Source organism: Vicia villosa, linkage group LG3 (assembly GCF_029867415.1).
Source record: "Vicia villosa cultivar HV-30 ecotype Madison, WI linkage group LG3, Vvil1.0, whole genome shotgun sequence".
NCBI lineage: Eukaryota > Viridiplantae > Streptophyta > Magnoliopsida > Fabales > Fabaceae > Vicia > Vicia villosa.
The window spans coordinates 29,974,714-29,998,529 of NC_081182.1; the positions used below are offsets into that span (position 1 = coordinate 29,974,714).

At 32.8% G+C, this 23,816-nt stretch overlaps 2 protein-coding genes across 2 annotated transcripts; one reads left to right on the forward strand and one right to left on the reverse strand.

The window, feature by feature from the left end:
* Positions 1 to 1,756: 1,756 nt before the first annotated feature.
* On the forward strand, positions 1,757 to 3,368 carry LOC131657798 (G2/mitotic-specific cyclin C13-1-like). Its single transcript, XM_058927157.1, has 7 exons — positions 1,757 to 1,852; positions 1,934 to 2,169; positions 2,263 to 2,332; positions 2,424 to 2,549; positions 2,715 to 2,864; positions 3,035 to 3,169; positions 3,246 to 3,368. The coding sequence occupies exons 1-7, from the start codon at positions 1,844 to 1,846 to the stop codon at positions 3,366 to 3,368; spliced, it is 849 nt and encodes a 282-aa protein (XP_058783140.1). The 5' UTR covers positions 1,757 to 1,843.
* Positions 3,369 to 9,808: 6,440 nt separating this feature from the next.
* LOC131657799 (uncharacterized) lies at positions 9,809 to 10,741 on the reverse strand. The gene has a single exon (XM_058927158.1). It carries the CDS (start codon positions 10,739 to 10,741, stop codon positions 9,809 to 9,811), a length of 933 nt encoding a protein of 310 aa, XP_058783141.1.
* Positions 10,742 to 23,816: the final 13,075 nt, after the last annotated feature.

A 23,816-nucleotide genomic window follows, 5' to 3' on the forward strand; every position in this document is an offset into this window, starting at 1 on the left:
TCCAGGATTGTTGGATACAAGAGAGTGGAAAAGAAAGAACTATTTTCTTTGTCTACTTGATTGGTTTGTATATCTTGTTGTCCAGGATTGTTGGAAGCAAGAGAGTTGAGTTTGAGAGGATTGTTCTCATTTCAACTTGGTTGATCATAAAAGGATTGTTCTTGGTGATTGTGTTGGTCTTGTATGAGTCTTAACAATACTAAAATCTCTTTCATGTTGAAAAAGGACTAGAGTACTCTCGGATTGTGACGGAAACCAAGATACATCCTTGTGTTTTTTATTGTTTTCAGCACTTTATCATTTTCATAAACACTTTCAAACTAGAAAAATAAAGCAACATACCACTAAAATAAAAAATTGACCAGAGCTCCAAGATAATATTCCTATTTAAGCATAGCCTCCCAAGTCTTGTTTTTTGTCTCAGATGAAATTGCCTCAGATAAACATACAAAGCTTTTCTTTGGGTGTTTCAAATATATAATTTATAATTGATGATCTCATAAGTATCAACTATATATTTAACTTTAGACATCTAAAGAATGGATCTTCATGTCCATTGTCTTTTTATGAACATATTTATTACATGATATTCAATATCAATTTTAACAATATATGTGATACATATACATGAATTTCTAAATAATCCAAAAAACAAGATATTAGTCTAATTAATTGAGAAAATAATTTCACAAACTTTTGGTTGTGAGTAGAAACATATGCATGATCTTTTAGTCGATGCAACAATTAATATCATAAAAATTCAAATTCTCAAATTTTTCTTTGGAAACATACAAATTTATTGCATTGAAGAAACTTATGGTTCTCCAAAACTAATTCTCGCATCATAGTAGATTTGAGATGATCCAACTGATTTTGCCAACAACACATTTCAGTGTGTTGTGGTTACAATAATACATATATGTATTTTAATTATTCTAAATTGTTTGAATAAACTCTATGATTTTCTAGTAAATAAATCTTCATAAACCATACATACATATTTTATTTGATTTAATTGTTATAAATTAAATCTAAATTTATTTCATAATAATATTATTCAAGTCACACACATTAAGTCAAAAGAACTCTATGAATCAACCCTATTTTATATTGTCAAAATATTTTAAAAAACATAAATATTAGCTATTTTTAGTTATAAACACTAAATGATTTTATAATAAAAGGTAAGTAATTTATTAAATTATTTCCATGAAATTATATAAAAACATTAAATTTCATTAATTAAGTTATGGTAAGTTAATTATGGTTTTATGTTAATACTATTTAACCATACGTGTCATAAATATGGACAGGGTTAATTTGGATGTAGTATTATGATTTTTCTCAAGTTTATATAATGAAATATTTTAATTATATTCTAGGGTTTAAATGAAGTAGAAAATAAACGAGCGCCATATTCAAAAAGAATAAATAACAAAACCCAAGCTCCGCCAAATTTCAAGTCTAAAATAACTACTATAAAACATAAGGCTTATTCAAATTCAAATCTCAATCATAACTACAAATTTGTATCTCTTTCTCATTGTGTTTCAGTAAACTATAGCCGTAGAGAGAAATGGAGAGTGGTGGCTCAATGAAAAGAACAACCAGCAATGAATCACCTTTTACTCCTCTTGATCCAAAAAGGCCGAGAGTTGTTTCGGATGAAATTCCAGATGTTCCTCCTGCTTTTCGGCCTATAACTCCAGATGTTCCTCCTGGTTTTCTGCCTATACAGATTTCCAATTTGGATGAGCCAGTTTGTAACCGAAGAACCAATGCCAAACGTGACAATCAACATATTGATGAGCCTTACGTATCCGACATCTCCGAATATCTTCGCATGATGGAGGTAATCTATTACTGCCATCTCTGTTATATCATTGCGTAATTTCTGTGTCTTTAAATTAATGTCTTCTTGCTTGTTTCTCAGATCGAGGAAAAACGAAAACCGGCTATTGATTACATTGAAAGAGTTCAGAGATGCATGATGACTACAAACATGAGAGAAAAATTGGTTGATTGGCTAGTTGAGGTTGCAGATGTATACAAACTTTTACCAGAAACTCTTCATCTAGCTGTTTCCTATATTGACAGATTCCTATCTATCCAATCTCTCAATACATCCAAGCTTCAGTTGCTTGGGATTTCTGCTATGCTCATTGCGTCGTAAGATCTCAACAATATTTTTTTTCCATCAAAATTATCAACGTTTTCTTTGTTTGCTTAAGCATTAAAATTTCATGACTTTTAAATATGCAGCAAGTATGAAGAAGTCAATCCAACAAGAGCGGTACAGTTCTGCCAAATTACTACCTATGAACTGCATGAGGTATCACACTCATTTCTCTACTTTTTAGTCAAATTTTCTATAGTTTTATTCTCTGTTGCTTTGTTTCTCATAATTATTGCTTTTAATGTAGGTTTTAGAAATGGAAGCTCGCATACTCAAGTCCCTAAATTATGAAATGGGAAACCCTAATGTCATCACATTTTTAAGGCATGGATTTTTTTTTTCATATCTTAAATTTGAATATCTAAACTTTGCTGTACTGATTATATTAATCATTTGCCATTTGGTTTGTTTTACTTCAGGACGTTTGCTGTGATTGCTTGTGAGAATCAAACGGTAAGTTGAAATGTTGTTTTATTACTAGTCGATAACGTCTAATGTTTTCAAAGTGATATTAATTATTGTTGGTTTTTGTTTGCAGACTTCCCATTCCCAGTTTAAATATTTGTGCAACTATCTTGCCGATTTGAGCCTGCTTGACTACGAGTGTCTACAATTTAAGCCTTCTACATTGGCTGCCTCCGTTATATTTCTGGCCAAATTTATTATCCGGCCTCGAGTAAATCCTTGGGTAAATATTTAATGTTATGGACTATAATCTAGTATTTCGATGTACTTAATATTTTCTTGCCAAATTTATTATCTGGCCTAGATTACATGTTTGATGTTAGAGACTATAATCTATTTGATTGTCTAAAAGGATAGTATTTCAATGTACTTAATGTTTTGAATCTATTGCAGACTTTGTCCCTCCATGAATCTTTGGGTTATGGATCTGATGATTTGGAAGATTGTGCTACCATTCTACATGATTTGTATTTGTCAAGAAGGGCAGCATCCTTGAAAACTGTCCGTGACAAATACAAGCGGAGCAAGGTGATTTTTTCGACTTTTTGTTGCAGTAATTTTTAGTATTGCAAGTGTATTGACATGAAATCATTCCCTGGAACAGTACAAATGTGTAGCAAACTTGTCTTCCCCGCCTGAGCTGCCAGAAAGTTACTTTGAAGATGTTCATGCCTTCTACCAGTGCAATGGAGGCGCGAACATCACGACAGACGATGAGTGGGATTGAGCATGGTGGTTAGGGAAGATAACAGTGAAAGGATGTTGTGGCCGCTACATAGAGATGCAAGGGTTTCGATGATGCCATAACTAGTGAAGCTAAGTCCATGATCAAGTCAATATGGATTTAAGTACCATAGATGATCGTATCAGTAAGGCTCAATAATTCTTACGATGAAGGACTTATATGAAGTGCATCACTGGAAATGAAAAGGTGATTTACATGTTATTAGGTGGAGGTGGTTCCTATCTGCGAGGTAGCTTTGTTACTAGTGCTCTTGGTTTTAGCTGTTGGGCGTTGTGGGTTTTTCGTGGTTGTTGTCGTTAGTATTTAGCAGTACTGTTCGGACTTTATGAATCACTAACATAAAATTATAAAATGTATTAATTAATTTTTACATTAATTTTTTTTTATGAGAACTCATTAACTAATTTATGGACTGTATTAACCACCTTAAATATAATATTAATAAAAATAGGGTAATGTTAACGAGTGCCCCAAGGGCACTATTTAAGCATTCTATATAAAAAAAATTCCTTAAATAAATGATTTATTTCAATATTCAATACATTGAATACATGTTATTTTTCAATAAAATAAACTTTCTTATTCTTTAAAAAAGGCTATTATTTCCATTTTTAAAATATTAAATGTAAGTAGTACTTACCTTTTTAAACTCTTAACAAGTGCACCAGGGGCACTCGTTAGCATTCCCCATAAAAAAAATATAAGACTTAACTTTTAATGTCACACACTAATAACAAGTTTAATTTCCCATTTAAGAGTACTTAATGTCGCGATATCTATTATGAAAAATACCACAAAATACACCGCTGTGAACTGTGAAGAGTTGACTCCTAAATCAATTGATTCAAGGCATTTTATCCAACTAACAGATATCAGTAGAGTTACTCATGTTAAATAAAAAAAATCCATACTGATTGAAATAAAATAAATGGAACTCCCTTGTAACATTCTATGTCTAAACATTCTTGCATCGTTAATTTTTTTTTTATTTTAATTTGGATTGTTATTAATCAAACAATTTTGTTTGAAATATAATTAAAAATTAAATTACAGAAATAATAATAAAATTTTAAGTTTTTTTTTTATAACAACTTTGTATTCCAACGATAGTTTTAGGGGTATTCTAACTCAATACAAAATAAATGATTCCATTATTATATCACTCTAGTTTAAGATAATGAATTGGACATTTGAATCATTCATAAAAATTACAATTTATTCTGTCTTTTGCACATATAGCAAGAAAACCACGCGGCATTGAAGTATATTTCTTTAAAATCCCCCACAGTTTCATTGAATAATATGTCGTTGTTTCCAGATGCACCAACAAACAGTCAACCACAACACTTCTGCCCTTTTATTTGACATCCTCTCAGGACCGGCCCAATATATATTGAGGCCTAAGGCGGATTTTAAGTAAAATTTAATATAAAATATTTAAATTTAGTTTTTAATTTTTTAAAACTTAAAATTATTTATTAAATTATTCTAATCGATTTTATTTAATATGTTTTTTTTCAATAAATGTTAAAATAAATTCATTCAATATTTACTTATACAAGTTTAAAATTAAAAAGTATTAATTTTAATATAGCTATTATTATTATTATTATTAATTAGGGGTAATGACATAAAATGGTAAAATAAAAATGATTGAATTTTTTTACAGTAAAAAATATATTTATATTACACAAAAAAATAGTATATATATTAAATTTATGGTGGTCGCTTAATGCATATTGCTGGATGTATATTATTGTTGTTAATAATAATAATTGATTTAAATAATAAAAATAATATGTGTAACACTTTGAGTTCTTCCATTACTATTCTTTGCAGGATTTTTGTTGATTCTCTCTCCAAATTAAATGCAAATATTAAATTATGCCATCTATATTTTCTCTTATAGCCAATAAAAAGTGTAAAGTGATCCTAATATAACATAACCTAGTACTAATCCTAATGCATATAAGGAAAAAAAATAGAGGCCCAAGGCAGTGGCCTAGGTTGCCTACCCCTTGGGCCGGCCCTGCATCCTCTATTTTTATGAATGAAATCACCTTCAGAATTTGACGGCTGCAGTTTTTTCCGCAAGTATTTCAACCTCCAACCACACCTCAATCTTCTGCCTTTTTTTTTAGCATAGGACAATGTATCATAATATGATTTATGTCTTTTTCCTGAGTAAAACAACACACACAGACTTTATCATGAGTATTATGGATGATACCCCTTTTAGAAAGTTGCTTCCTACCATAAAGAGGGCATGTAGTCTAAGGGAAGGATATAATAGTCATTTTAGGCAACATCAAAGATACCTTAGCATTCGAAGGGACTATCACCATTTTATTGAGGGACGAGATCATATTTATTGTAGGCAACTCGAAGGGACTATGATCTTTTATCGGAGGGACATGATGATTTTGAATCGAAGGCAGCAGGCTAAGGTATCCCTACATCCGAGGGACTTGACTATTTTTGATCGAGAAGGCAGCATAAGAGTGGTTACCTTAATGGTGGGTGTGTGCACCAATCACGTGAGTTCAGTTTGATTATTTATCTTGTAATTATTAGTGATTCTAAATTAATTTGCAGACTTGCACTCCCTAGGATTACTAACCACGCAGAAAATAGAACAGTTTAATATTCCTACGCTATTACAATAAACACATGTTGATGCGGGAAAATTAAAGGCAGAAAAATAAACCTAATTACTACTACAATAAAACCCTTGAAGGGTAACAGAAAATAAAAGGCGGAAAGAAATGTAGAAAACTTTTTGTACATGGCTTTGGGGCAGATACAATAAAGTAAACAGATCAAAAAATTAAAATTGTAATAATTAGGCAAATAAAATAAAAAGGCAAGGCAAAAATAAAGGCGGAAATTAAATAAAGGCAAAAATTAAATAAAGGCAGAAATCAAATAAATAAACAAGTTTTACCCCAAGGCTGAGAAAAAACATACGACAATCATAGAATATGAGATGAGAAGAGAATACGAGTTTGAAGAAATTTAATGTTTAATTACAAAGGCAAACCTAAACCTTGAAGGTTAATGGCTAAAAACCTAATGGGAGTTTTTTATAGGGGAACTAATTACTAAGCCTAACTGTTGTTATAAGAAAAAGTCAATTGATTAAATAAACCTAAATCTAATTAAATTAACCTAATTATTAAATTAATTAACTAATCCTAAATTAATTTATTTAATTATTAACCTAAAACCTATTACTAATTTATTAAATCAATTACCTAAAATTAATTACTAAATTATTGAATTAATTATCTAAGTATTTAATCTAATTTAAATTAATTAAAAATAATGATAATTTTATAAAAAACAAAAAGGTTTTAAAAACCCAAAAAAAAACCATGTTAACAAAACTATATTGGCTTAAAAGAAAAATTTATATAAATGAAAATAAAACAAAATAAACAAATAATAATAAAATTAAAAAAAATTAAAAATTTGGGCGTTGGAATCTGGTATGGTGGAGTCCTGAAGGAACACCATGAGCATCATGTGCTCGGGCCGTTGGATAGCATTGTTGTGGAGATCTAATGGCAAAGGCGTGAGGGTGCATGGAGCGTGCACACGCGTTGGGTGTACCAGATCCGTAGGTAAGGTAAAACAAAGAAAATACCACAAAATTAACGCAAGAGCCAGGGATCAAACTCCTGTCCTCGCGCTTAAAACCTTTTACGCATTGTTCCTCCACCAAGCCATTGACTTCTTCACTGATGTCATACCCCAAAATTTGCCCACACTTTTCAAAAATTTAAAACTATTTCAAAAAATTGAATTTTATAAAATCTCGGGTTCATTTACATTTACATCTTAAATTTTATAAATACTCGATTTAAAGTCTATTTTAAAATATAGTAGTTTACTCTTAAATTGCTTATATTTTAATAAATAGCAAAATGCTGGCTGATGCTTCATACACTTTCAATTGTTTTTTTTTTAACAAATAATATAGCACAATTAGTAGGGAAGTAACATTTGCAAGTATAAGGTCCTGAGTTCAAATCCCAATTTTGACATTTTCCCTTTTTTTCTAACTTTACCTTTATTTTTATTTCAAAAAATCACAAAAGAATATTTTTCCTTTTAATTTTCGTTTTTATTTATTTATTTATTTATTTATTTTATCTTTTAAAAAAAACTATTTTATGATTTATGCACTTTTATCACAAATTAATCAAAATCACAAAAGTATAAAAAAGTAAGTTATTCATTTATTTATTTTCCATGTTTAGAATAGTATTTTTAGAAGTGAGTGAATGCAATTGATTTCTAAGTTAAATATTTTTATCACATTTATCTTCCTACCATTTGTGTTAACCCAATTTGTATAAAAAAGGGACCAATTATATTCCAATGGGGATACCAATCGTTAGTTGGTCCAGTGGTGATTGGCGCTGGACTTGGCAGGGAGAACCACGGTTCGATCCCCCGCAACTGCGATCGGGAGGGGGCTTGACCCACTTGATGCCAGAGCTGTTCCCCCGAACCGGACTAAACCGGTGGTTATAAACCAAAAAAAATCACGGTTGGCTTTTAGAAATAAAATCGAACCAAACCAAACCAATGCGGTTTGGATTGGTTTGGTTGGTTCGGTTTTTTTACGAAAATTTATTGAGTCATACATATACATATAAATGACAACATAATTTTATATTTAGTCATTTATGCGTTATCAATTAACAACGAAATTCATCATATTTGGATAACAACTCTCCATTTGATATACAAAAATAAGATTAGATAAAAGTGGAATAAAAAACATAAAATAGTAGCATAAAACAATATCAAAAACATTATATTGAAATAGAAAAAAAGATTAAAGATTAAAGAAGATGAAAAAGAAAGAGTAGAAGAGAGGAGAGATTATATAAGAAGAGAAACATTAAAAACGTAATTGGAAGAGAGAACAACGTAATTGGAAGAGAGAATAGTAGAATAAAAATAATAATATAAAAAAGAAAGAACTTAAGAGATGAAAGTATAGAAAAGAAGAGGTGATATGTACTTGGAAAAGAAGATGAGAAGAATGTGCAATACCGCTAGGAGAGATTTGAGAAGACTTAAAGTGAAACCTTAAGTGTGGGGAAGAGAAAACCATTTGAAATCATAAAGTTAAGGCATAATATGTTTGAGTTTGGGTTGGATATAGGTTAAGTGAAGTTCGAGGTTGTAACATAATGCGGTTTGGCTCGGTTTGGTTTGGTTTGTAAAATTCAAACCGCAAACCGAACCAATCGCGCGGTTTGTTAAAAAATGGCCCAAACACATCCGAACCAAATGCGGTTTTTTACGGTTTCGGTTTGGTTCGGTTTTGCGGTTTTCTATTAGGCCGGTTTGATTTTGAACACCCCTATCCACCACTGCCGCCGTTGACGACAACGCACACGGTCGGCTTCCGTCCTCAACCAAACCGCGACCACCGCGAGCCGTCAAAGCCACCACTCGCTTCCGACGCAGCACCCCCCACGCAGGCCAGCCTCGACGGAGCTCCTCCACTCTTTCAACCACTTGCGGCCCACGCCGTCCGGCCACCACTCGTCATAAAATTAGCATCCCTGTCGGCCTCGCGGATCCGTTGAGACTCAGCCACCGTGAGTAATTTCTTCAGTCTGCTTTTATGTATTGATTTTAAGTATCTATTTGTTTGAAATTTTGAATCTATAATTGACTATGGTTTTTTTATTGCCTACTGTAAGAGAAGAAGGGGATAGAGTGATTTGAGAAAAAAGAAGTGAACAATAAATCTAGGTTTCGTGTACATCTAGTATATTATGTTTTCTTATTTTTTTTCCTTAATTTGGGCCACGTGTCTAAGCTCCATTGGCTGGGCTGTTGGTTGTAAAATAAAATGGAAATGGTAGAGATTCACCGTCTCTGTATGCTTAGACTATTTACAATGGTTTCCAAATTCAACACCCTACTTTTTCACTTTTTATACTCCACATCATCTTCTCTCTCTTCCACCTAATAATTCTAACACACATTCAACTTTTACTCACTGCAATAGTTTTGTTTAATAAAATTCAACACCCTACCCCACTACTTTTATTTCATATTCTTATTTTCTTTTATATTTTTGTTTTATGATTATATATTAAAATTAATTATATATTAATATTATTATCAATTGAAATTAAATTAAAATAATTAAGATTTAAATAATTTATTTTAATTTTTTCTAATTTAATAGCTTATTTAATTTTTTTTCTAATTTTATATTCTTAAATTTTTTCCTTGCAAGTAATAAATAAGAGAAATAGGGATAAGCATTATTAAAACAAATAAAATTATAAAAAACTAAAAATCCAATACAATACACTAAACACACAACACACCTAAAATGAAACACATAATTTAATTAGTACAATAGACTCAGTTCACAAACAATTTATTTAATCATGAAACATTCCGAACTTTGCCCATATGTGTTTGACTAGATCTGCTTGCAATTCGTGATGTACATTTGAATCACGCATCACAGATCTAACACGCACATGATTCGCAAATGCAGGTAGCACCTCGGTCGAGAATGACTCCGGTGTACTAGACTCACTTGCCTCAGATTGATCATAATTTGTCCAATGTTGAGCATATGTATCTCGTTCATCCTCAACAATCATATTATTTAATATGATACATGACCTCATGATAAGAGCCAAATTGGTTATGTCCCACAAACGGGTTGGTTCGCGAATGATTTTAAATCGAGCCTGTAACACCCCAAATGCACGTTCGATGTCCTTCTGACATCCCTCCTGATATTCTGCAAATAACTTATCTGGTTCACTTTGAGGAAGTCTAATTGATTTGACGAAAGTCGGATAAGAAGGGTAGATACCGTCAGCTAGATAGTATGCCATATTATATGGACGTTGATTCACAAAAAAGTTCACTCTTGGAGTATTTCCCTGTTCAACATCATCGAACACGGGTGAACGGTCTAGAACATTTATATCGTTCAATGTGCCCGGACATCCAAAAAAGGCATGCCAAATCCATAGATCATAAGTTGAAACTGCTTCAAGAATAACAGTAGTGGTTCCCTTATCTCCCCGAGTAAATAGACCTTCCCATGCTGTAGGACAATTTTTCCATTCCCAGTGCATGCAATCAATACTCCCAATCATCCCCGGGAACCCCCGCATTTCACAAACATGCAGTATTCTTTGCAGGTCATCTTGAGTTGGGGCTCTGAGATACACTGGCTCATACAACTGTATGATTCCTTTACAAAATCTACGCAAGCACTCCAATGCTGTAGTACCTCCTATTTTGATGTATTCATCGACCGCATCGGCTGCCACACCATATCCTAACATTCGCATGGCCGTGGTACATTTTGCTAATGGAGATATACCTTATTTATTAGTTGCGTCAACTCTTTGGGTAAAGTAGTTGTCAGTGCTAGATAGGTCCTCAACGATCCAAAGGAACACATGTTTCCGCATCCGGAATCGCCGACGAAACATTGCATCGTCATATGTAGGTTGGTCTGCAAAGTAATCGTCAATTAGTCTTTGGTTTGCCGCTGCATGATCTCTATTGAGATATTTTCTCTTGACACGATGTGTATATCCTCCCTCTAATTAGAACCAAATTTTGATCAGTGGTCCATTTGGGGCTTTTCCGGCGTACAGGAGTTGAATCCTCTGCATTTGGAGTGGCACGAAGAGCCATTTGTGTAAAAATTCAAGAAATTCATCAACTCCAACATTTGGGACATTTTCATTTCCCATTGGAGTCAAAGAATAACCAGGGGGTGCTTGAGATGAATATGACATCATTGATCCATAATATGGACGATAATTTGGATTAGATGACGACATTATGAAATTTGGAGGAAATCCATAATTTGGTATATTTTGGGGACCTTGTTGGTTGGAAGATTGATTTTGAAGTATATAATTGTTGGGATTTTGGTAGTTGAAAGGATAATTAGTAGAATTTTGGGTGTTAGAAGGGTTATTTTTGTGATCCATTTCACTCCAAGTATGTTTAGAGCTACAAACAAGAGTTTGTTGAAGGTCAAATAGAAAAATTAGAGAGAAAAAAGTGGAATTTTTTGGTGTGTCCAAATCAAATGAACCAAGTCTCTATTTATAGACAAAAAAAAATGATGAATTTTGGTGAAAATAAAAATAAATAAAAAATTTATTTACTATAAAATAAATGACATTAAATAATTATCATGAAATAAAAATATAAACACTCACAACAACCAATAATAATTTACCAAAAATATTATGTGGCCCCCACTAATTTCTCATTCAACATGTTGAATGTTTTCAACACTAAATAATCCACATCACTTTCAACATATGATTCAACACACCATTGTACCAATTCAACTATTGAAAAAAAAAATTCAACACCTCCATTGTAAATAGTCTTAGAAGTTTGCTTTGTCATTGCTTAGAAAAATGTTATAGTAATTAGTTTCTTTCTTATAATATATAAAATACAAAAAAAAGAAACTAACAATAAAAAAAATAAAAAAACATATGTTTAGAATTAGAATTAACTTTTATTAAAAACACAAAAAATATATTACTTTAATTTCTCATAATAAAAATGCCAAAATATATTATTTAATTCTAATTGTCTGTTAGAGATTAATTTGCTTATTTCTAAACTTCTTTTATTAATTTTTAGTCAATATTTGTTCATATTTTTTCTATTATTTGTATGTCATTTTATGCATCATTATTTTACTAACATTTTTTGTGTTTATGTTGAGGTACTTATCTTGGGGCATTTGAACTATTTCATGGACATTCACAAGATTGTTCATGTTTGTACATATTATGGTCGCTTTTATTTTTTGGGTTTGTAATATTTTTTTTCATCCCCGTTTGGTAATTTTTACTCCCCTAACCCTGAAGTTGTAATAGCGTAGATTTACGTTTCTGCACTCCTATGAACTGTTGATATATCTGTTTAGATGCATGCTTAGGATTGTATGGCAAGATTTAAAATCAACTGTTAGATCGCTAACACAAAGATTAAAAAAAGATTAAAATATCCGAAATAACACACTCGCACTCACTCACCTCTAGGGTACGCCCCTTTTGGTTGCCTTCGAATATAAGGTCGTGTCCCTCGAAATGTAGAGGTACCCATTAGCAAAAGTCCCTCAATATAAAACCGTCGATTGTTGCCTACGAAAAAGTGACGATAGTCCCTTCGAACTTGCTAAAGGTACCTCTACCTGTTGCCTTCAACGACCTCCGATGACCCTTCGATTGTCCCGAACACGTCCAATATAAACAAGGACTACCTACTTCTACATAGTATGGATAGTCCTAGGAACTTTAAAAAGCATAGAAAAAGACCAACTATTAGGGTAGTGCTCTTAGATTTCTTGCTCAAATACAAAGCTATTTTCACACTCCTTTCAAAAACAAAGGCTACGCTTTTAAGCTAAAGCCCTTTTTTATTTAAAAAGCTCTTTCCAAACAAACGAAAACAAACATGAGATAAGCAAACTAATAGCCCGTAGATAACTACGGATGAAAAGGGTGCTTACACCTTCCCTTTTCATAACTTACCCCCCGAGCCCGTTTTCTTTTTAAGGTCTTTTTCTGTACTTTTTACCTTTCCTAAAATTGGACAAAATAAAAGTCAGTGGCGACTCATGCTTAACCGTGACATTTTAAAGTCAGTTCACCGAGTTACAACTGACAACAATCAAACAAAAAATAATATGTACAAAAATACTTGGGTAATGGTAATTCAACCAAAGTCCAACGCTGGGCCCCACGAGGCATTTGACTGGCCAACCAGGAGAAGAGAGAGAGCCTGGTAGTTGAACGACGAATGAAAAGAAGCCACGCGTGGGGGGAATTACTATTCATCATCTTCCTCCCATGCACCTGCGGATTCTATTGTGATTTTTCTCACAGAATAACTTGCGGATTTCACAGCTTTTCCTGGGAACTTTCATAACCTGCAAAAACACGATGAAACAACAATCCCAACCGACCATATCTCCATAAAATCACGTTTTGAATTCAAATATGAGGTTTCTTTGATCTGAATCTTCTTGGAGCATGGGATACGAAAGCTTTCAAGCTTGGTGCCCTAATAATGGTGATTGTCGTTCCGGCCACCAAAAGCTGCAAATGAATGATCAAATTGCTTCTAATACATCACATGAACATGTTAGCAACGTTATTTCTAATCGAAATAGACAATAAGATTGAAAACGATTATAAACATGTTTTGAGAAATATGAATGTGCATGTGCAGCATAGGACGAGCATGGAACTGTACCAGGAATGCTTCTTACCTTCCCTTACCTGCAGAACCAGGCTGGATGATTAGTAGACTTTGAAGAGGTCTGCGAATCAAGTTTTTGAAAATTGTGAACTTTAGGTGTAACTTTGCACTTGGAAACCCTAGTCCTCCTTGTCCAATTTTCGTCCCCCTTAAGGCTGAGTATTAAGAGCAATATATAAGGGTGAGATTAGGGTTAGATGAACTTGGAAAGAAACAATTGGATTGTGTGGAAAAAATTTGATTTGAAAAATCATATAAAATCTTTCTAATTCAAGATCCCATTCTATTTTCCAATATTTTTCCTTCACGTGTTCCTTTGCTTGTGATTGTGATTTGGATCTGAATAAATAAACAAGAGTAATTCAAAGAATATCCTTTTATTCAATTATGTTTTTATTTGAATTAAAATGACTTTAAATGAATAAAAATAAAAATAATTAAAATAAAATTCACAAAACGAATAAATATTGGCTCATGGGCCTCTTGCAAGCTTAGAATCACGTGGGAGAGCCAAAAGTCCAAGCCCAATATTCAAAAGTATGAATTTTGTCCATTTGAGTTCCATGCATTTCTCAAAATTAGTCCAACTCGCACCATCCATAACTCTCTCAATTGTTATTGTATGGAAGTGTTTTTGAGCTTTTTAGAAAGCTTGGAGTGTCCTCTAAATGATGCTTTTGGTTTCATCTCAATTAAATATTCCATGCTTAGGTTATGAGCTTTGACCCAAAAGGTGTTTTTGTTGACTTTTTGGAGGACCTGTAATGTTTTGGCTCATATCTCTCAAATGAAGAATTTTTAGCCTTGGCATGTGAGAGACAAAATTGTAGATAATTAAATTTCCTTCAAAATGAGATTTGGATGGGAAATTTCTGATGTTCCATGTAAGAGTTATGGCTGGTCAAAGTTCAGTTGACTTTCTTCTATGAAACCCTAATTTAGAAACTTTGGATTTTGTTGATTTCTGAACTTTTCTTGATGAATCATGATCAATCCTTGATCAAATGATGAATGATACTTCAAAATTAGGTTGTTGACAAAAAAATAAGGAGTTTTGACTGTACTTTGACCATAGTTGACTTTTAGGTCAAACTAGTCGACTGTTGACTTTCTGAGCAATTGACTGGTCAATCCTTAGAATTGAAGCCTGGATTTTGTCATGGAGATAGTTTGAAACATCATAAGCCATATGAAATGCATTGGGGATCTTGATTTATTAAGTTTCTTCAGAAGAATCAAAACCCTAGTTTATTGAGCCATTGTTTAGGAGAATGTGTCTTTGAATCTTGAGTCTTGGTATGAGCTTGGGAAGTAAAATGAGATGGGCAAATTTTGGGGTATGACAGTCATGCTGAAGAAGCAAGAAGGATCCCTTTTACATTAGCTGAAAAGGAAAAAGAATGGTTATATTGTCTCCCGGCGGGCAGTATTACATCATGGGAAGAGATGGAAAAGGATTTCTTGAATGAGTATTTTCCATCATTGGTATTTTTAAGAAAGAGGTATGAAATCCTGAACTTCAAAAAGAAGGAGAGTGAGTCTTTAGGAGATGCCTACAAAATATTCAAAAGGATCCTCGTGGTGTGCCCAACTCATACAAAGTAGTTGATCGATATAGCAGTCGGTGGCTCGACTAATTTCTCAACATCCACTAGTATTAAGAAGATCATTGAAGCGATATTTGCAAATGAGAATTTGGAGTTGTATGACATGTGTACTAGGAAACCTGAGGGAGTTATTGATGTGAAGTTAGAAACCAATAAAATTTGTGTAAAAGATACAATAGCTGCAGAAATTGAACAGAAATTGAAGGCTATGAATATAGGTTCACAACAGGTAGCTCAAGTTCAACCTGCTCAGACTATCAGTTGTAGGATTTGTAATGGACCTCACCAAACTGTGTACTGCTTTGCAACTCCACAACAAATTGAAGAGATCAAGTTCTTAAAGTAAAACTAATTGTATTCGAACACCTATAATCCGGGGTGGAAGAATCATCCAAACTTCTCCTGGAAATAATAATAACAAGTTCCACAAAAGACAGAAATGGAAGTAGCTATAGAGAAAATGGTTGCACACTGTTCTTAGTTTCAAGAAGAGACGAGAAGCAACCACAGGAACCTTCAATCAAAAATCTTTAAGTTCAAGTGGGTCAGATAACACAGCATCTATCTCTGCATGCACAAGATACTGTTCCGAGCTCAACTGTGACAAATCCAAAAAATGAAGAGAATGTTATTGTTGTCACAACAAGAAGTCAGAAAGTGTAAGTATATGAAGAAGAATAGGAAACAGATGACAACTTTGTCATAGAGGTAGATCTGGAAGTGAGAGAAAATCAGAAAAAAGCCTGAAGAGGTTGCACTACCGGTTAAGCCACTTGAAGAAAAAAATAAGAAGGAGGCGAAATATGTGATCAAGTTACCATTCCCCTTTATAGTAGCAAAGAAAGATTCAAAGGAGAAAGATTTTGAGAAATTAACTACATTGTTGTTTAAGCAGTAAAGCGGCAAGCAACAAAAGTTTTGGAAATATTTATCCGAAAAATTATCGTCTCCATAGGTACTAGTGCATTGAACTTCCGTTCAACAGTTTCCACGGTTATGAGTTTGGCTTAGAACAGTTAAAGCATAAAAATGGAAAAGTATATATGAACATAAAAAGAATACATTTTTTGGAAAGAAATAACTTATCAAGCATGTAAATACACTCACTCCTCACAAACTTAAACTTATCACTCCATTGCACTCAACTTACAATACTCGTCAAAATCACCACGTTCCTCTCACATCAATGTCCATTTCTGCAACACCGACGAGAGTTCAACCATATTTCTCTTTCGATGATGTCTCAACCGGTCGAACAACACAGAGGCATTAAACTTCGATATTATGTGGATGTTAACCCCAATCCTATCTCTAGAATCAAAATCTAACAGATATCTCCCTAATCAAGACTTGTGATGTCTATTTCTATTACAACACAAATCCAAAGTATTTAAGCAAAAAGATCAAGGAAACATCGACAAAGATTTGTAAAGCAAAATTTATACAACAATAGAGTAACAAATATACATATATTTAGAGTAAATATACATACAAACCCAACACAAAGGAAACATACAAAGAGGAGAAGAGATAAACCAAATATCTCACGGGTTGTCAGCTCCGATTGATGAGCAATCCACCTTTAATCATCCAAATGCACAACCCCATGTTGTTTTCAAGCTCTCTCTACCAAAAATTTAAGGTTTGATGGATTGGAACCAAAAATACCCAAAACATAACCTAAAAATGTGATTTTTTTTACCCCTTTTAATGTATTTATGTCCTACCAAATTCGTTGGGGGAGCCTGGATTCGTCGGGAGAACTACTCCAATAGGAACAACAAAAAATTATGCAATATTTTGGCCATAACTTGAGAACCATAACTCTGATTTATGCCCGGTTTGAAGCGTTGGAAAGCTTATTCAATTTTCTATCTAACAATGAATAAATATCAATCAAATTTATGATTTCTTATTCTTTGATTTTGAGCCTTATTTGTGGATGAGTTGCTCAAAATCGCGCGTTAGAAGTCGTGTCTTCGACATTTTATTGCTCATGCTCCAAATACGTCTTAATACCTACAAAATGAATATAAAACTATCAAACGGTACATAAATACACTAAAACTCGATTAAATACAAATGTATACATATTTATGTAAAGTACACTAAAACGCGTACAAGTTGAGTTAAAATAGTAGATAAGTGCACCAATACTATAAACCAAAGTAACAACAAAAACGCACTTATCAAACTCTCGCCTAACTTAAACTTGTTTGTCCCTAAACAAGAAGTAATCAACTCAAATAAACAAAAGCGACATCCAAGCAATTACACAACGAGTGGTTTTAAAAAACAGAAACAAATGTATGGTTCAAATAAAAAATGGTACACACAAAGTAAATACTTACCACTAAACTACGACAATAACATAAATATGACACAAATGCTAAATACAAAGAATATACTAAAAATTCTAAAACAACACTAGTTCACACATGAATCACACCTAGCATACAATTATCGGTAGATGAAAAACACAAAAAAGGGAATTTTCACTCATCCAACAATCTTGTAAACAAAAGACTAAATTATACAGTCATCCAAAAATCATGTTGAAAACACAAAGGCAAGAATCACAAGGACTTTTCAAGGTTGTAATGTGAACTGGTCAACAAACAAGGGATAATTCCTAAGGCTAATCAAAACAAAAATTTGCCCAAACCTAAGGGAGTGATCAATTCACCAAAGATTCAAACACCAAATTCCAATCAAACCTCTTCTGAATCCCAAATTTCACACCAAAGCACATACTTATTCGCACAATTATTCGAACTATTTTTTGTTTTTCTTTATTAAAGCATTTTCCTTTTTTTTCTTTTACTTTTTCTTTTCTCTTTCAACCTCATAGCAATCAACCACAAGTGCATAATCATTTTACTCTCCAACTTGAGTTCAACTGTTTCATTATGTGAATACTCCCTACTTTCTAAGGCAAGGTAAAAATTCATACAACAACACAACGTTGAAGGTTCAAGAAAAAATTAACTATCAAAATCCATATAAAAAGTGAACTAAATACTTATTGACAAGCATCAAATTCAAATAATATAGACAATTACAAAAGGCTCAAAGGGGTTATGAATGATCACACACTCACAAGATGAAATGACAATTTGGTTAGGTAGTTGTGCTTAAAATGAAACAAAAATGCCTTGATTATTTTCATGCTTTCATATAGTCAACACAAACAAAAGATTAAGCATAATAAAATCTAGTTAGAACAAGAATGTTGGTCTCCAGCATATGTGAACAATTGAAAGCTACATCACAAAAAAGGTAGGAACTAAAGTAATTCACAAACGAACAAGTATACGAAAGAATGAATGGCATAAAAATTGTAAAAAGCCTAAGTATCATGAATATGCTAAAGTCAAGAAAGTGATAAACACATACCTTGAATGTGTACAAAACTTTAACAAAATCATTATCATACACTCGCAAGTTGAAACGATTAAACTTGGAAAATCACCTCCAATTCCATAAGTTACTCAAAACGAGCTTATTGACAAACATACTCTGTTTGATAAGACATGTTTTCGAGCTTATAGCTTATGTCTTATGTCTTATAAGCTCGTGTGATAATTTAGACTTGTTTGGTAACGGTCTTTTCATCACAAGCTTATAGCTTATTTTACTAGATTATAGCTTATTTTCCAGACGCTATTTCAAATAGCGTTTTAGCTAATGTCTTATAGCTTATTATTTTTTCTTCTTTTTTATCCTTATTATTTTAACCTTTATAATTTATTTTAATTTAAAATAAAATATTTATATATTAAATATCTTGTATGTCATTTTACATTTATAAGTTAATTTTACCAAACACTTCAATTAGCTTATAAGCTATCAATCTCAACCATCCGCTATAAGCTATAAGCCATCAGTCATCAGTCATCTGTCATAAGCTATAAGCTATCAGGTAGCTTATCAGTCAACCGCTATTTTTATCAAACAGACTCAAAGTATTACTATAAACAAATTAAGAGACCGAATGAAATTGTCTAAACAAATTTAAAAGTGAAGATTTGAAGTTTAAGAATTGGTCCGATCTAAATTTGTTTAGACAATTTCATCACACTACCTAAACTAAACAAAAACTAAAAATATAGACATGCTTGTTTAACGTCGTAAGCTCGACGTCTGTTATTTAAGAACGTTTCTCCAAGTTACTTCCGTCCAACTATTCCTAACCATACACAAGCAAACGTGAAAGGAAACCAACAATGATATAACAAATTCACAAGTAGGGGTGGAAATAGGCTAGGCTAGGCTAGGCTTTAGAAGGCCTGGGCCTGGCCTACGATAAACTTTAAAGGCCTAAGCCTGGCCTAAGGCCTATCATAGGCTTGGTTTTGTGGCCTGGCCTGGCCTTTTTAAAAGTCTGGCCTGGCCTGAAAGCCTATTTAAAAAGCCTGTATCTCATTAAAGTTTTTAATTAATCTATATAACTTAAGAAGTCTTGTAGGTCGGCCTATATATACATATATAAGTGAACCTATTCAGCATTTGTTATATATATATATATATATATATATATATATATATATATATATATATATATATATATATATATATATATATATATATATAGGGTAGGCTATTCAGTTTTTTCTAATATATATGCATACATGAATCAATTTATTTAACATATCTCTAATATATATGAAAATATAGGCCGGCCTATAAGGCTTCATAGGCTTTTTTAATAGCCTAAGCCTGGCCTATTTAATAAAATAGGCTTTTAAAAAAGCCTAAGCCTGGTCTCTTTATTAAATAGGCTTGGCCTGGCCTAGGCCTATGTCGGCTGGGCCGTAGGCCCCTGTAGGCCGGCCTGGCCTATTCCCACCCCTATTCACAAGTATAGAAAACATGTGCAAGTATAGTAAACATGTACACAAATATAGACAAGTTATAATATACAATATATGCGATATATACAAAACTCAAAATATTAGAAACTATCGCAATGCAATTCAATAAAAACACAAATCCCCGGTAACGACACCATTTTATTGAAGCGGTAAAGTGGCAAGCAATAAAAGTTTTGGAAATATTTATCCCAGAAATTATCGTCTCCACAAGGACTAGTGAATTAAACTGTCGTTCAACAGTTTCCACATTTATGAGTTTGGTTTAGAACGGTTAAAGCATAAAAATGGAAAAGTAAATATGAACATAAAAAGAATACATTCTTTGGAAAGAAATAACTTATCAGGCAGTGGCGGAGCCAGGAATTTTATGTAGCCTGGGCAAAAAATTTAACTGCATGTTATATGTGACAATATATAAATAGTCATAAAATGTACCACCAAATATTTACAATATCTTTGCATTAACTCTTCTAGATTAGGAAATGCATCTAAAATTAGGATGCTGCCTTTTTCAAAGCGAGGCTTGATTACAAAAATATATCAATAGAAGTTATTTTAGTATTAGATGACCTTGCGATAATTTCTTTACTATCTTATGCCACAAGTCATAAAGTGGAGATTTCTTAGTGATATTGCATTCACTTTAATGTTCGGCCCTCCCGAGCGGCTTAAAGGGAAAACAATAGAAATAATAAGTTGCATTCTTCGACTCACTATATTCAATCCATGTATAATTCTTATACTATGCTTTACAAAATGCTCTTGAAGACTTCCCAAATTGAGTACGACGAAATCTTGCTAAATTTGGTTGTGTTGGACCCTTCAATATATATGCCCTCCTCACTTGGTCTGGAATATCCGGAGCATACTCATGAATTTGTTTCCTACATCCTGATCACGCACAATCTCATTTGGATTAAACTCATTGGCCACATTAGGGAGTGTTTCTTCTACTTCGGCTTTAGGGTGCTTAACATTCACTTTCTCCATACTTGTTCTAAGAACAAAAAACCTCATCATCTTTGAAATTTAATAATTTAATTAAAAAAATTAAATAAAAAATTTTTAACGCACAAATTGACGAGTCCGAATATTAAAATAAAATAAATAAATTGTAGCAACAAAGTTATTTTATTTAATTATTGTAGTATTTGTTAAAATAAAAACTACAATATAATATTAGAATCTAAATAAAAACTACAATATATAAACTATAGTATGTCAAGTAAAATAATTTATATAGCAATTGTAGTACAGTATTAACCATATAAAAATGAAATTGAACCTATAACCTATATTGCAAATTGCAATTGTGGTACAGGTACTAAGTTACTAACTATAAGAATTAACCTATATAATATAATATATATAATATAATAATAATATATTGTTATAATAAAAAGAAAATTTAAGAGAAGTACAAGTACCATTACCTGTCCTGCTATGCTAGCTTGAAAGCGACGGAGAAGGGGAGAGAAAATACGAACAGTCAAAGAGAGAAGAGACAACATGTCTACAGTGACGGTACCATGATTAGTTTTTCTTGTAATTTTTATTGTATGGCAAGAAATAATTAATTGGGTTGGGTCTACCTGAACTATTGGGTATTTGTTTGTTTTAATTTTCACACTCTTATTTTTACTAATTTTGTCCCTGGTTTCGTTTAAAAATAGACTATTAAATTGGGAGAAATACAAACAAATTAGGGGTTGAGCCCGGGCACGTGCCCGGGCTCGCTGGGCTATAGAACCGCCCCTGTTATCAGGCATGTAAATACACTCACTTCTCACAAACTTAAATCAATCACTCCATTGCACTCAACTTAAAATACTCATCAAAATCACCACATACCTTTCACATCAATGTCCAATTCTGCAACACCGACGGGAGTTTAACCATATTGCTCTTTCGATGATGTCTCAACCGGTAGAACAACACAGAGGCGTTAAACTCCGATATTATGTGGATTTTAACCTCAATCCTATATCTATAATCTAAAGTTAATATATACCCCCCCTAATCAAGACTTGTGATGTCTATTTCTACAACAACACAGACCCAAAGCATTTAAGCAAAAAGATAAAGGAAACACCGACAAAAATTTGTAAAGCAAACTTTATACAACAATAGGGTGACAAATATACATAGATTTAGAGTAAATATACATACAAACCCAATACAAAGGAAACACACAAAGAGGAGAAGAGATAAACCAAATATCTCACGGGTTGTCAGCTCCAATCGATGAGCAATCCACCTCTGATCATCCAAATGCCTAACCTCGTGTTGTTTTCAAGCTCTCTCTACCAAAAAATGGAGGTTTGATGGATTGGGACCAAAAATACCTAAAACATAACCTAAAAATGTGATTTTTACCCCTTTTAACGTATTTCTGTCCTGCCAGATTCGCCGGGCGAACTACACCAATAGAAATAGCAGAAAATTCTACACTATTTCGGTCATAACTTGAGAACCGTAATTCCGATTTGTTCCCGGTTCGAAGCGTTAGAAAACTTATTCAATTTCCTATCTAACAATGAATAAATATCAATCAAATTGATAATTTATTATTCTTTAATTTTGAGTCTTATTCGTTGATAAGTTGCTCAAAATTGCGCGTTTGAAGCCGTTTCTTTGACATATTATTGCTCATGCTCCAAATACGCCTCAATACCTGAAAATGAGTAGAAAACTATCAAACAGTACACAAATACTGAAATTCTGGTAAGACAGACTCAGGATGTCACTCACGATGTCAAGACATCTAATATGTTATTAGCTTGGTAAAGGCAGAACAGAAAGATCCCCAATTTTAATTACACCTAATAAGGAGTCCATGAGTACTGGGATTATGTATGTTCAGTCAACATAACCAGGTTGTAATATTTATTGGTTCTATTAAAGGAACAGCTATCAAACTTGAACCTGATGTTATACGCGATGTTACAACATCCAAGACTGAACAGACAATACAATGCAGAAGATAAATAATACAATGAATTGTTAACCCGGTTCGGTTTAACTACCTACTATGGGGAATACCAAGCCAGGAAGAAGATTTCACTATCAGTAGTACTATTTTATGTAAACAACCTCTGGTTTACAGATAAACAATCTCTGGTTTACCTAGTCACTACCCAATGCAACCTTTATCTTAAAACTCCATCTAAGACAAGAGAACATCTGCTTACTCCCTAGTGATACCTAACTGTTACAACCTTGCAACAGCTATTTAAACAATTAACAATAAACACTAACTTGATCTTGCTTCACAACTTCAATCAAGAACGCAATACTCGACTCTTATCTACAGGTTTCGAGTGAAAACAATAACTTCTCTTACCTATAGGTTTCGAGAAGGACATAGCAGTCATCCCACAACCTGGGTGGTCTACCTATACAAACCCTAATGACTACATCTTTCCAATACAAGGTTTGCTTACATTCGTCACTTAAACTAGGTTATAAAGGTTTCTATTTATAACCTATTCTCAATTGGACTTGGGCTTACAAATCGCAACTCTCCTGGCTATTACAAATATGCAGATATCTTCGGCTAAAATAAAGGTCTTCAATCACAAGTTTCCTAATTTATCTCCTAAATTAGAAACTGCTGAATCTTCAATATTCTGATTTGATTC